The sequence below is a fragment of the Battus philenor genome, unplaced genomic scaffold (genome assembly GCF_028537555.1).
Source record: "Battus philenor isolate CCGP_79_NKW_IND1 unplaced genomic scaffold, ilBatPhil1.0.hap1 SCAF_21, whole genome shotgun sequence".
Taxonomy (NCBI): domain Eukaryota; kingdom Metazoa; phylum Arthropoda; class Insecta; order Lepidoptera; family Papilionidae; genus Battus; species Battus philenor.
The window spans coordinates 966,560-980,913 of NW_027181684.1; the positions used below are offsets into that span (position 1 = coordinate 966,560).

General features: G+C 35.0%; 1 protein-coding gene across 2 annotated transcripts in view; it reads left to right on the plus strand.

The window, feature by feature from the left end:
- Positions 1 to 11,756, plus strand: part of LOC137923245 (myogenesis-regulating glycosidase) — a 35,634-nt gene extending 23,878 nt beyond the window's left edge. The window contains exons 1-7 of one of the 2 annotated variants that reach the window (XM_068766436.1): positions 1,383 to 1,506; positions 5,541 to 5,688; positions 6,675 to 6,897; positions 7,489 to 7,668; positions 8,049 to 9,460; positions 10,448 to 10,625; positions 11,528 to 11,756. In XM_068766436.1, the coding sequence (XP_068622537.1) occupies positions 5,608 to 5,688; positions 6,675 to 6,897; positions 7,489 to 7,668; positions 8,049 to 9,460; positions 10,448 to 10,625; positions 11,528 to 11,664 (2,211 nt within the window). In that variant the 5' untranslated portion in view covers positions 1,383 to 1,506; positions 5,541 to 5,607 and the 3' untranslated portion in view covers positions 11,665 to 11,756. Of the gene's footprint in view, positions 1 to 1,382; positions 1,507 to 5,540; positions 5,689 to 6,674; positions 6,898 to 7,488; positions 7,669 to 8,048; positions 9,461 to 10,447; positions 10,626 to 11,527 lie in introns of those variants that run through there. The other variant, XM_068766438.1, reaches the window with a different exon arrangement.
- The last annotated feature ends 2,598 nt before the right edge of the window (positions 11,757 to 14,354 follow it).

The following is a 14,354-nucleotide window of genomic DNA, read 5'->3' on the forward strand; positions in this document are numbered from 1 at the left end:
AAGAGAGCATATTTATAACGAACGGTTTGAATTCACATATTATTTAACTATATTTATATAAAATTGTTATATATCATAATATTTTTAATTATAAATACATGTACAATACAATATTAACCAATAATTTATTTGAAATGATCCTTTCGTATTAATTTTCGAACAAAGCGGTGCCATTTTGTATATCAGGAACGAAGCTATGGACTACTAGCGCCATCTATGAACGCCTTACGAAGTTATAGCGTTCTGCTATGTAATCCCCACGATAGTTTAAAATACGAAAAACTAATTATGTTGCACCTAATTTTGATGAAAATATTTTTTGCATCGATAGTACAATAAAACAATAGTAAACAAAGATACAAAGGGTATTAAATTTTAAATCCACGATATAGTTTAGATTTTTTTGTTTGTAAGACGTCAAACAGTTTTTTTTTAGTTCATCTCGAACTCAACATCTCGTTCCCCTATTACTTTTCGCCATAGGTACTATGATTTCACTAAGTTTTGCAGAATATTTTTTTTTCGTACATCATATTCACACTTTCTTTCATTCTTATTGCTTTTACTTTCATTGCTTCTATGCGTCGTTTTCCTTCACTACAATTTTTATTCAATTTATTTTATATCCTATTTTCTTTTACAATACCCATTTCATTTTTATTTCAGAAAATTTGTTTACAATTCTAATTTTTGAATTTGTCTTCTTTCTATATCTCTATATACGAGTATAAGGTTGGGCATAGAAATAAACTGGGTTATAAATATAACTGATATAGAATAATATATAACTATGTATATATAAATAAATATAAATATTTATTGATATATATAATATACATTCCTTTATTATTAATTTGTTTGAATTATCTATAATGTCATAACTTCTTAACTGTCAATGTCAACGTCTCAATATGAAACAAATTTTGTATTTTTTTTTCTAACCTTTAATCTTCAATCACGAGAATTAATGTAAAAACTAACTAATAGGAATCAAATGCTTTGAATGTCGTTTCTTTCATTTCAGAAACAATTACAATTGTTTTACTTCACAAATATGTATTATTAAAATACATAATCGTACGTATGAATACCGCAGCAGTTTTAATTTATTTTAGTTGACATGTAAACCCATTTTTTTTTAATTAAGGCAAAGAAACATTTGTACAATTAAAAAGTCGAATCCTTTTATCAGTGATGGCCTCAATAGCCATGAGTTTTGGGTTTTTAATTTCGTCGAGTAAACTCTTCGTTTTGCAATTAAGATAACGCGTTAAATTATGTAAATAAAAAAAATATATAATTAAAAATGTCGCAGTATTATTTAGCGAACGAATGTATTCTGCGCGTGTCGGCTCGACTCGTCGGCCAGTGCGACCGTTGATTCCTTTGCCCGTCGCTTGTGTGCAAACTGTGGTGTTTAAAAAAAAAGTTTTGACACTTTCATATTTGTTTCCCGAAATATTTCTATGTGAATTTTGTATTTTATCAAATACATCTTTATTTCTGGTATGATTGCAACCTTTCATAAATTATTTTAGATATTTTTATTTTACATCTTATAGGTTATTAATTGAATTAACAATTTTTTTTAAACACTCGAACGTAATATATTTTAAACATATTTTTTATATATGTCATTATATATTTAATACGCAATACATTTTTGATATATATATATAATAATAATAAATATTGTTACTGACATTTCTTAAGTTATAAATTCCTTATCTATTTAAATAATACCAAGTTCATTATTCAATTTGAAATCATTATCATTTTGGCTGTTTAACCTCTACTGCTGGAGTTTTACCTTCAAAAAATTAAAAAAAACAATGTATACATACAAAATATTTTGTTTTTAATCAAATATAATGTTTTTGTTAATAACTAATTCAACAAATATAAATAATTTTATTACATAATTGGATTTATATCATGTTTTTAATATGCTTACGTTATTTTTTATCATTTGTTTACAATTCGTAATCTTATAGACATGACTATGGTGCAATGATCTTGCGTATAATATTATTTGAATGCATATTCTTATTATAATACTGTTATTATTATAATATTTGTCTTTTTAAATTAACAAATAATATTTTATTAATTTATTTATTTAGAATTTAGTAAAATTAACATGCATTGTATTGTTACACATTTTACTTTTTAATCTTCGAAAAGAGTTTTAAGTTACACCATATTTTAAATGTTCCAAAATTAAAAAGTATTGTACGTATGCGTAAATTAATATTTATATTATTTAATATCGTCTTTAAATTCGTTTAATTTTTAATTGATCCATATTGCCTGCCAAAATATATTTAAAAATATAAATGAATATGAGCAATGGTTGCCTAGCGGTGGAGGAATGAGATTTGCGATCGTGTATCGTGCGTTCTATTCCTGGAACACAATCTCCTATAATTCAAACTTTGTGATTTAATTGTATAGAATTGCCGCTGCCCACAAAGAAGTTACAAGAGGATGGCAGCTTCCTCTGCGTACCATAATCCCACGCTGCGATCCAACCAGCAGTGGGCATCTATATAATAACGCTTAATCGACCAGAGAGCAATGGAGAGGGCTATGCTCGGAGTTTCGCTGCGAGATCAGAACCAGAATGATGATACCCGCAGACGAACCAAGATCACCGACGTAACTCGAAGAACTGCTCGTTTGTGGTGACAGCGGGCGGGTCACATTGCTCATGCTTTGGCCTTTAGAGCAGAAAGGTTCTCGAGCAGCGACCACTAGTCGGTAGACGCGGCGTGGGCAAGTTGCCCACTAGTTGGACCACAGATAGGGTCGCGAAAAGTCGCATGATGCGGCAAGATCAGGATCGTTCATGCCTTGCAATGATCGTCCATCGGCTGAAAAGAAGAAGATATATGAGATCACCAGAACGAGATAATTGCTTGGTATATTATATCTAATATATAAAATTCTCGTGTCACGGTGTGCGTGATTGAACTCCTCCGAAACGGCTCGACCGATTTTCGTGAATCTTAGCGCGCATATCGGCCAGGGTGGAGAATCGGACATCTATTTTTCATCCCCCTAAATGTTAAGGGTGGTCCACCCCTAAATTTTTTTTTATTTTTTAGACAGTTTTTTTTTATACTGCATACAAAAGTACATCTAACCCTAAATTTTCACCCATCTACGATCAACCCTTATTTTTTATTTGTTAATTAAAAACTCTAATTTTTTTTTGCAAGAATTCTGTTTTTATTTTGTCATAACATAAAATATAAAAAATTCATATTTTGGTAAAACAACGTTTGCGGGATCAGCTAGTAGTATATATAATAGTCATATGTTTTGTATTGACGTTTTTATTATACATTGGCAGTTTGTATTTGAAATTTAAATCAACTTCATTTAATTCAATTCATTTAATTACATCATTATTCAATGAACACTGCATGCATATTTCTACATACATATGTCGTAGAAAATATATTATTTTATCGTGCGCGCTTGGCTGAATTTTATGTCTTTAAATTTGAGACATTAAAAAAAAGTAAAAACTGTTTCCCGCCATTTTCTTATACAGTACAAAGTAAGCTGTTTCGGAGAAATTTAATGAATTTTGAAAGTTAATTAATATGTATTTTAGATATATATATACACACATATATACAGATATATATCTTCAACCAAAACATATAAATATAACCAATATATATATATATATATATATATAAATATATATATATGTCGTGCACTCTTGTCGGAGTGGTTGTAGTCATGCTCCAGTAAATTCTGATGTCTCTGTAGCTATCTCTAAGCGTCGTCATGTACCTCGATGTTTGAGAGAACATTTATTTACTGACTTATTAGTGACAGTTCCGACGATGTCTGTCTGTTCCAATTTTCCTTGCACCACGAAACGTTTTATTAATTCCTCGCTACTTGTTATATTTTATTTAGTAATAAAATTACTAAACAAGTATTTTTGTTTAATAAATACCTAATTTAACCAAATTTTATAATTTCAAAAATATAAATGCGAAATTGGTGATTTTTTTTGCGAAATTTGCGTATCTCTATTAATAATATTATATGTTAAAAAAGACTTGCAAAATATTGTCATGAACCGCTCTCAGAGTAAAACGGTGTCGCACGTTTCCTTATTACTGCGTAGTGTTAATAATGTTGTTTCCAGTTTCTTGACGGACTCCATCGACCTTGGACATTTAAACGTGCTTATTCAATTTACCTAGACCACTGATTTATACGAACGAATCTGTCTCATCTAGAAACATCTGTGTTGATGTATACAAAAAATCTTTGTTAAAACATGTTTTAAATCAGATTATTTATACTCAAGTAACTTCTTATTAGTATATTTATATATTAGTCCATCATTGGTGGTAAAAACTGCCTTAAGCCTCCTAGAATTCCCAAGAAGGAGAGGGCGTCCAAAAGCTGCGTGGTCTAATATCGGAAAACAACTGGAACCCCTTCAACTAGATGCAGAGACAATCCAGGATAGAGTGGCCTGGCGCAAATTGATAAGGAGACCCGACCCCAAATAACGGGAAAAGGGAAGGAAGAAGAAGAAGAAGAGTAAGTTCATCATTGGGTGGATCGATGATATAGGGTCGCAGAAAGTCGCTAGATGCTATCAGTGCAGAACTGGTCATGTTGGCGATCTTTGAGGGAGTACTATACCTTGAAGTGGAGTCGTGATGAAACGCGTGTAGAGTGAATAAACGATGGTAGTTGTGTAATTCGCATTGTTTACCGCACGCGCATTTATCAGCGGACTGGCGGCCGGTGCACTTTATTGCACGACTACAACTGCATGTGCGGAAGTGGCTAAATATTGGTCCTTTACTTACTTAGGATGGACATCGGCAAAATAACGCCCGACATATCGTATTTAAATTTTAGAAATTTATATATTTTTAACGATACAAGTTAAATATATATTGATAATAGTTTTGTAAGTACCATCATTGACGACAGCGTCGTCGTTTTGCAACAACTTTTCATAATTTTTTTCAATAACTTACCTTGTTATAACAGTCTTTTGAATAAAAAAAATTATAATGCTTCTAGGTGATAGCAATGAGTCGATATTTTTTTATGGCCCCCGCTATTGGGAGCCTCTCGTACCCCCTATTTAGTTTGGGACAAGGACTTTATTTACACATAATTTTTTCACAGTTTTATCTTTATTCGACACTCACTTTCATACTTCTCAATTTCTTTTATTCTTTTCTTTTTATCCTTCACAATATCTTGCAATTTTTGTTCTTTCATTCCTTCTTGCTTTCATCGCCTTCCTTTCCTCATCTTTTTACTCTTAGGTGGCTAAGTACATTTTTATTTTCCAATCTTTATCTTTATTTTTTGATATCACAGATTTGTTTGGATTTGAACTTTTTAATACATTGCTAGACTTGTCTTATATTCTATTATTATTTGATTATTTATTTCATTTTTGGTTTCAGTTAATGAGTCGATTTTAAATTTCTTACGTCATTACATGGATTTCATATCTTCAACGCTTGCATCTGTTACTCCAGGACGCCGCTCAGGTCACCCCGGAGGAAGTCCGGTGCCCCCAGGAGGCTGGGTAGATCGGAGTTCAGCATGGACGACGACGACTATTCACCCAGCAACTCTGTGACGTCTGTCAATTCCCTTGCCAGCTTATTAAAGGAGAAACTACAGGTTTGACACCACCTAAACGTTTTACATCTGAAACACACTTAACTCAATAATTGTTAGGAAATAGGCATCGATTGACTTTCTAAAACACAACCGAACCTTATACCATTATTAACTTTATTGATTACAACTTCAGATGAAATAGTATATTGTAGTAATATTGCTTCCAAAAGCCCGCCATATTTAAAAACTCCCGCGGACGTCATCACAACGTTCATAACTGTTCACTCGTCTCGCTCACTCGCACAGCGTGCGCTATACGCGCTCTTGTTTGCACCCTTGGCACGCAGCCAACGCGCAGCACGCGTGTGCCGCCTTTTGGAGTTCTCTGAGACTCTGTTGGGAACTAGGGTTCGATGCGTAACCGCACGGATTTCGGATTCATTTTTGTCGCATAAATTATTGTAATTGTTAAATTGTATTAAATAAACGTTTTTCCAAATAACAAAATATATTTTTACCTTCAACTCACAATTCAGTTTTTACATCTTTTTAATTACTTACTTTTTTATGTTTCAATGTTGCCTGTCTTTTACAACTCGGCTAACTGGCAAAAATCGTATACTAGCCTTTATATATTATCTATTTCTATTTTTATGTTTTTATAAATACAACCTTTTACATTTACGTGCAATAATGGCCGACTATAAAATTTAAAAAATCGAATAACTATGTTCGTTATTCAAAATCATCGCTCTGGTGCGGTTCAACCCTTAATAGCCTAGAGTTTCAATTTTGATACCAATCTTGTAAACCGAATGTTCACATTACTTATTAGAAATTTAAAAAAAATCTAGACCCTCAAGCAAACACAGTAAATATTAAAAAAAATCACTTTCGTAAATCAGGCTATTTAAGGTTAACTTCTACTGCAGTACGTGGTTGAGTAATAATTTCGATTGTAAGTACAGTTATTTTGTATGTTATAAATTAAAGTAAATTTTCTTTCTAAACGCTTCCATCATCACCAGAGTTTACTTTTTCCACAGAGCATCCCACAGAAGATGCGAAAGAAGCCGACGGATTACAAGCTCCGCGCCTTCGTGGGTCTCATGTTCCTCGCTGTGGTGTTCTTCGTGGGTTTCGCCTACGTGTTGTACCACCAGCAGGCCCTCACCAAAGCTTACTTCGAAAGCGTCCAGTTCAACGAGCCGAAGAGGATCATCAGGATCTTCAATAAAGACGAAGTGGAGATACTGAAAGCCAGTTTAGGTTGGAATAATTTTTTGGCCGCATAGGATCATTTAAAGTAGTATTTCCAACCTTTTTTTGTGCCTCGCCCCCTACTTCAGTCTTTTTCTTTCACCCCTTATTTAACAATTTTTATATTAAAACTAAAGGGTTAAACTCGTGTCAAGATGCCCCCCAGTGGGATCAATTGACGTAATGAGAAGAATACCAAAAGGGCCCAACTTGACAAACTAAAATCAGATTGAAGGCCCTATAAGGCTTTCTTCAACTCTACGAGAGTTTCAAACGTGCTCTGATCTAAGATCCCAAAACAAACGCAGACAAGTTTTTTTTTCTCTACCAGTTAACCTTACGTTGTTGTAGAGATAGTGGTCGTTTTAGCCCATAATCGCTACTCCTGGCAGGCGGGTTGACGATCACAGTGTGGTATGCTGCTGCTCATCCTCTGGAAACTTGCTTCTTGAAGTCCTCTCCCAAAAATCGCCACGATGGTCATCCAATGACTTATAGCGACCTTGACTATATTGTCAGTATGTCTGGTGAAAGTTTTGGTGAAACTGGAGAACCGTGAAAAATACACTTGAATGAACTGTGTTATCGTTTGTTTCACAGCTGTAAGTCTGGAGGGGGTAACGAAGGCTTACCCTTGCTTACCGGAGCACCGGAAGAGCGATGGTTCAGAGTGCCTGCAGTGGGCGCGGGCTCTTCGTCTATACTTGAGGAGTCTGCCCCACCAGCCAGGACTGGAAAATACCACTTGTTACTCCGTACACTGGAAGGCGTTACATTCAGGTAAAATCATTTATATGATATTATAATGTTAGTCTACACTGTAACTTAAAAGGAGGTAATAATTTAATTGAATCTAGAGAAATATATTACAGTACTCGGCGATAAATATGGCACATCGACCTTTGTAAAGAGACAATCGGCTAATTTCTGCTTCGTAGAGCGTTCTCTGTCGCACGAAATACAAACAGTCCGATGTCTATAAGGAGCTGTTAATACAAGTATAATTTTTATTTTATTTATTTACACTTTATTATACACCATAATAATAATAAAAAAGTACTGTAACAATAAATGTAACAAAAATTCTGAGGTTGTATAACAGACCGTCTTATTATTCGAATATGTATATGTAACCCCAATTTCTTTTTTAATTTTACCAGATATCGCCCCCACGGACTGCTTCGACTGGAGCGACACAAAAGTCCACTGGTACGGAGGCGGACAATCACTCAATTTAACGTGGCCATTGAATAAAGGCTCTATTGACTTCACTCCCTTTATTACTGGAGATGTACAGAAATCACAATGGAGTAATGTCCTGACGCGGTATTTCATAAATACCAAAGGCGCTGCGCTGATAATAGATGAAGAGACACCACTTCACGTTTCCATCAATAACGGAAGGAATGAGATATGTCTTATGGCGAAACACGATGACTTTGCGTACGTGAACAAACTGACAGAACACCCTGAGATGAGATACAACATATGTACAGCCAAGGACATGAAATCGCTTCACTCATCTATACACAGTCATAGACAGGCGCCGCTATGGGACGGTCTTAAACCAAAGGATATGCAGACCCTAGAGTCTCTTATTTCAGAGCCCGTCTGGCAAATCGCACCCAGGTTCAAACACGAACTGAACGCTGAAACCATCTCGAAGTACACCGAAGACGTCATAATCCTTGGCTTTCTCAAACAGGGTCATGTTCTGATCAACGAATTCTGGCAGAATGAAGTCGGTGATTTTACCGTCGATAAATCAAGATTCCAGACTTTAAACGAGACAGTAGATAAGCTACATCGTAGAGGATTCAAAGTGACCTTCACTGTTCAGCCATTTGTAAGTACAGAGAGTGAAAATTTCGCGGAGACTGTGCAGAAGAGATTGCTGGTAAACGAGAGGAATGGAGATAGGAGAATCCCTGCCCTCACCAGATTCAGGTCGTCACCAAGCGCTGGAGTCATCGACATCACAAATAACCGATCCATACCCTGGATCCTGAACAAACTTCAAGCTGTGATAGACGAATATTATATCGACTCGTTCTACTTTGACCTGGGAACAGCGTACGATATGCCCCATTACTACCAGTGTGAAAAGCAACTGATAAACCCTGATCAATATAAAACAATTTTCACTAAAACCTTTGAGAAGACCTTGGATATAATAGGAGTGTCCTCCGCTGTGACTTTACCAAGGCCTCCAATTTTCGTATCATTACCACCATTTGAATCTACTTGGGAGGCGCTAAGACAAGTTATACCTACCATGCTGACTTACGGTATCAACGGCTACCCATTCATAATGCCAGGCGCGGTAGGAGGCGATATCTATTGGCCGGGTAGTGAGCAGTTCCTACCATCTTCAAAGGGTTCGATGGAAGCCAACGGCGGCAATTCTACGCAAGAAAATGGAATAGATTTACCAGAACGGGAGCTGTACATGAGATGGTTGCAACTGGCAACCTTTCTTCCCGTCATGAAGTTCACCCATTTACCCAGCAAGTACAACGATGAGCGTGTCCTGGAGATGGCGAAGAATTTGACGCTTATAAGACAGAAATTGGTAAGTCAATTTTTCTCTATAGCTTTATGATGTGTTCCCAACGATTATTAGCTTGTAGGAATACACATTGACTTCGAGGTGGAAATAGGTAAGAAAATAGGAGAAGGAAGTGTCGGCTCCCTCATGGGTGATGATAAACAAGTAGTGCAGCAGACTTGTGACAAGAATAAAACTAAAGAAATATTAAAATAGTTAAAAAAATAAAACAAAATTAAAAGATGTCTCAATAAAAACCGAATGTTAACAAGGATGTAGATGATGGAAATAGGTGATGTATGAAAGAAGATCAGAACGTAAAGAATGAAAGAAATTATGAAGAAAGGAAGGAGAAAGATTAATAAATACACAAAACTGAAAATAATCGCCAAAAACGGGGGACTAAAAAATAATTCCTCTAGAGACACCAGTCTTATTCTAGGATAAGTTTACGTTACTTAAGGGCTTGAAAGTGATAGAAAAGAATATTATAATCTTTAAATCTTTAAACATAAAGCTGTTGAGATTCTGGAATGGAAGCCGTGGACCTGCAAGTGCAGCGTAAAATGTCCATCTAAAAGACCTTAATAACATCACCGAAAGATGCTGAATGAAGGCCGCTTTCAACTTTTCTTATTTGAAATCTATTAAGGAAGCCGGGAACTTCTAATAGCTGAAACTGTCATGATAATAAACTGCAGTTATATATACCAGCTAATTTCTTTATAGTAAAAAAAACTTGATAAAACTTAGATGAATTATGTAATAATGAAGGTTTAGTATGAATTGTCCTATTTGGAATATAAGGGGGGAGCCTAAATACAACAGCAGACATCGTATGACTAAAATGATAGTGTTGAGGGTAAAAAGAGATGAAGCTGATATATGTCTCCACTCGTATAAACAATATTTTGAGATCCAGGTCTACGATTAGAAGTGTTATCGTATTAATGAAGGTCAACAATGAATCTATGGTTAAGTTTGTTGTAAGATCGCTATGATTTTTATCAGATAACACCACTGCTGTTGAAGTACAAGAGAGAGGCCCTGGAGGAGGGGCTGCCTCTAATCAGGCCGCTATGGCTGGTGTCGGGCGGTGATGCGGCACAGTCAGTGCGTGATGAATTTGCGATAGGGGACGAACTGGTGGTGGCACCAGTGCTGCATCCTGGAGAGACTACCAGGGAGGGTAAGTTGACAACAGCTCTAATTTAAAGATGAAGTTTCTGAACGTCGGATACTTGTACCACAGGCGGGCAATTACATCGTTAATGGTGGGGGAGTTTATTTGATCGTAAAGGGGAGCAATTCGATTGTTAAGGGGGGCGATTTATTCGTTAAGGAGGGGGCCATGTTGATTGTTACGAGGGCAATTTGATCGTTAAGGGAGAATTTGATTGTTAGGGGTGGGGGGGAATTTAAAAATGGACTCCACACGAGTTTTGCCCGTTTGCTCCGAGCTATTTAAATGCAATGCTATATTCCGGTGCCTATTATTTAGCTTGACGAGACCAAAATATCAACTGGGTGGTTCATGTCGTCAACTTCCCTGCGGCAGACTGCAGAGTCTGGGAGGAATTTCAGACTTTTTAAAACCTCGCTAAACAACGCAGTTGTGCGGCATATTGTATATTATAGTAAGGAGTTGGTGTTCATTTGAAATAGGTGTCTATCAAAACTGTCTTAAAAGCTCGTTGAATTTAATAAATATGCACATTGCATAGATTTATTTTTGTTTCTAAAATTAAAAATTCAATGTTTTTAATATTAAAAATTACGTATATTAGTATATTAAATAGATGCTCATAAAATAATTTTAAAAAGACTTAGGTGGGGTATGGCACATAAAAGTTTGAGTAACACTGGCCATAGATAAAATCATTACTGGGTTATAAATCCTTTTTTCCTCCTTGCTGTGGGCGTCCATCGGCTGAGGTTAAGAAGCCATTATATATACCAAGGCTTGACAACCAATACTCGGGTCACAGAGTGACTACCCTGACGACTGACCCATTTTATTTTCAAAAATAAATTATAATTTGTATCTATTGTATTGTATTTGGTTAAAAATTTAAAAAAAAATAATTGCAGTGTATCTCCCGGCTGGACTGTGGCAAGATGGCATTGACGGCTCGCTGCGCAAAGGCAATCGATGGATGCATGACTACCGCGTACCGCTGCACCGCGTGGCATACTTCATTCGTAAACCTGATGACTTGAGATTCTAGTGAAACCAAAACAGCTAAAACAGCCTCTTTATCACTCTTTTATAATACTTGATACCTTGATTTTCAATCCCGTTTGTCCTTCCATGCTTCCATTCCCCAATCCTTCATGTCCTTGTACGCCCCCGTATTTAGATGCTTCTCATTATCTCCCCTCCCCAATCCATCTTGTCCTTCTATGCACTCTTTACCTAATGCCTATTTCTATACTTCAATTCCCCTACGCAATTTTTCCTTTAATGCTTCGGCCATTCCTCCATTCCCTAAACGTATTGAGTCCTAATCACCTTACAAATCCTTCCGCCCCATGCTTTCTTCTCTCTCCCCGACCTTTATTTATCCTACCCACAAAACCTCTGTGCCTCAATGTCCCACAATTGTGACATCTTCCAAATATCCTGGTGTCCAATACCATCATCTCTTAAACAGTCTTCCAGTCTTTCAATGTCCTCCTTCATCTTACGTAAGCTGCGGGAACTTGACTTTGACACATGTCAGACATAAAAACAGCATAATTTGGAACATAATGTGCCATGCTTATTACAACGGAACAATAGAAAAGTTACCAGTCTCAGGTAACAGGCGTCGTGTTTGACTGATACGCGAGATTAATACTGCCGATTAGAGCTACATTCCAATACATGGAGTTATTAATATTGCACTAGCAGAGATGGTTAATTTGTATGTTTACAGAAAATCGCAAATATTTTTACAAATTCAATGTAAGCTCTGGTAGAAATTGGTAAAGAAATAGTAAAAGAATATGTCGAAGAAATAACTTTAGTGGTTCAGAGTGTCTAACTTACAATAAGCAATTATCAACAATTATTATATTTTATATTTCACGCCGATATATATCTGTGATCAAGAAGTAAGATGAATTGATTTTTAAAATTTCAATTCTTTGTTTATTCTTCCAAATCAATTTCACCCTAAAACGCACTATTGTCAATACTTTTTACAGTCTTCTAAACAGTCGGAATAGTCTTTTTCCGCTCTACCCTTAAAGACCTTTTAACTTCGGTTTTTATCTCCTTAATCGTGTCAAAACGGCGGTCCCACATTGGTTTTTTGAGTTTTCTGAATAATCAGAAGTCGAACGGAGCCAAATTAACCCTTTTCTTGATTATGTATTTGTAGAGATACATCAGAATTAAAAAAAAAATAGTGGCATCAATTTTGAACGCAAAGTAATCATTTGTTTGAATGTTTAGGTAGTTTCTTAATTTTCGAACGCTTGTTCAGTTTTTTCTGTTGGCATCCTTGGGTCTTAAAAGTCAAGTCGTATGAATATTAACGTAATATTAAAAAAATATGCTAAGATAAGGGTTAGGAAATCAGAAGAGTTTTTGGCCAAAAAAGTAGCGAAGAGCCAATGCAGTACGTCGTCCAATCGAGACTTGACAATGGAAACAAAACATCGTTCAAAATGGTTTGGACAGAGCCAAATGATATTCCAACATTTAACAAATAGACGCTTGGCAAATGTTATAGACAGTCCTACCAACCTAGGAGAAAAAATTTACCTGCCTTCCTATTGGCATGGAATTTTAAATGACAATATCACCTTACTTTTTAATAACAATATTATGTATATGTTGCACTATTTCATATCGCGTATTATTAATAACTCCATGTACAATTTAGGTTTAATCTATATATGATTAATAAGACAATTGCTTTCATTTTATTCAAATATACCTCTAGGAAAATATTCTAGAATAAGATTATTATTGTAAGCCTACATAGTTATAACATAGATTTACTAGTTCATTTGGAACTGGATTTATTTAAAAAGTGCCTTAGTTATTTCGTAACGGTTTTTTGATACCCATATTGTGGTGGTTGTGGAAAAATATGTACCTAGTCCGCCATATTGGAACGGCGTCCATCTTGAATTTTAAATTTTGACATAATCATCGTGTTTTACTAGTGTAGCCCTTATATTTGATACCCATATTGAGGGGGTTAAGGAAAAATACGTAATTCGCCATTTTGTATCGGCGGCCATCTTAGATTTATAATGTTATTGATTTTATAATATTGTATTGTCATCTAAATTAAATGTGTGTAACAAATTTCAGATCAATCTGACAACGGAAAGGTGCTTAAATTATAATTTCTAATTTTGATTTAAATAAATTCCGTACGGGTCGAACTAAATAAAACCGTTTAATAATATAATTTTTGAAGTCCTTACGTCCATTTTAATTCAGAGATAGTTTTTATGGAAGTGGTTTCCATATAATCTAACGTATAAACTTTAAATAAATATACGTTCGAATGTTTTATCTCTGTTTATATACAGTGTGATTGATAATGGGTATAAAAGTTTGAAATAAATTCCTAACCGAATATCAGTGGTATCAGAAATAATAAATAACTTTGACTTTTTTAAATTTTGAATTACTGTCCCCACAGACTTTATGCTACCAAAAATTAATGACCAGTTTTATTTTCGTATTTATACGTTGACCCGTTCAAAGCTTTTATACATATAACCAATCATGTATAGCGTTTATTTTGTACAAATGCCCTAAACTGTTCCACCATGAACTTACCATTACTTATTCTCTTAGAGAATTCACAGTAAGGCTTATTATAAACAACATATTTAACCAAAGATCTTAGTTATGTCATTTATTGAATCTAGTTCAATATTTTTATTTATATTCTCTTCATAATATATAAGA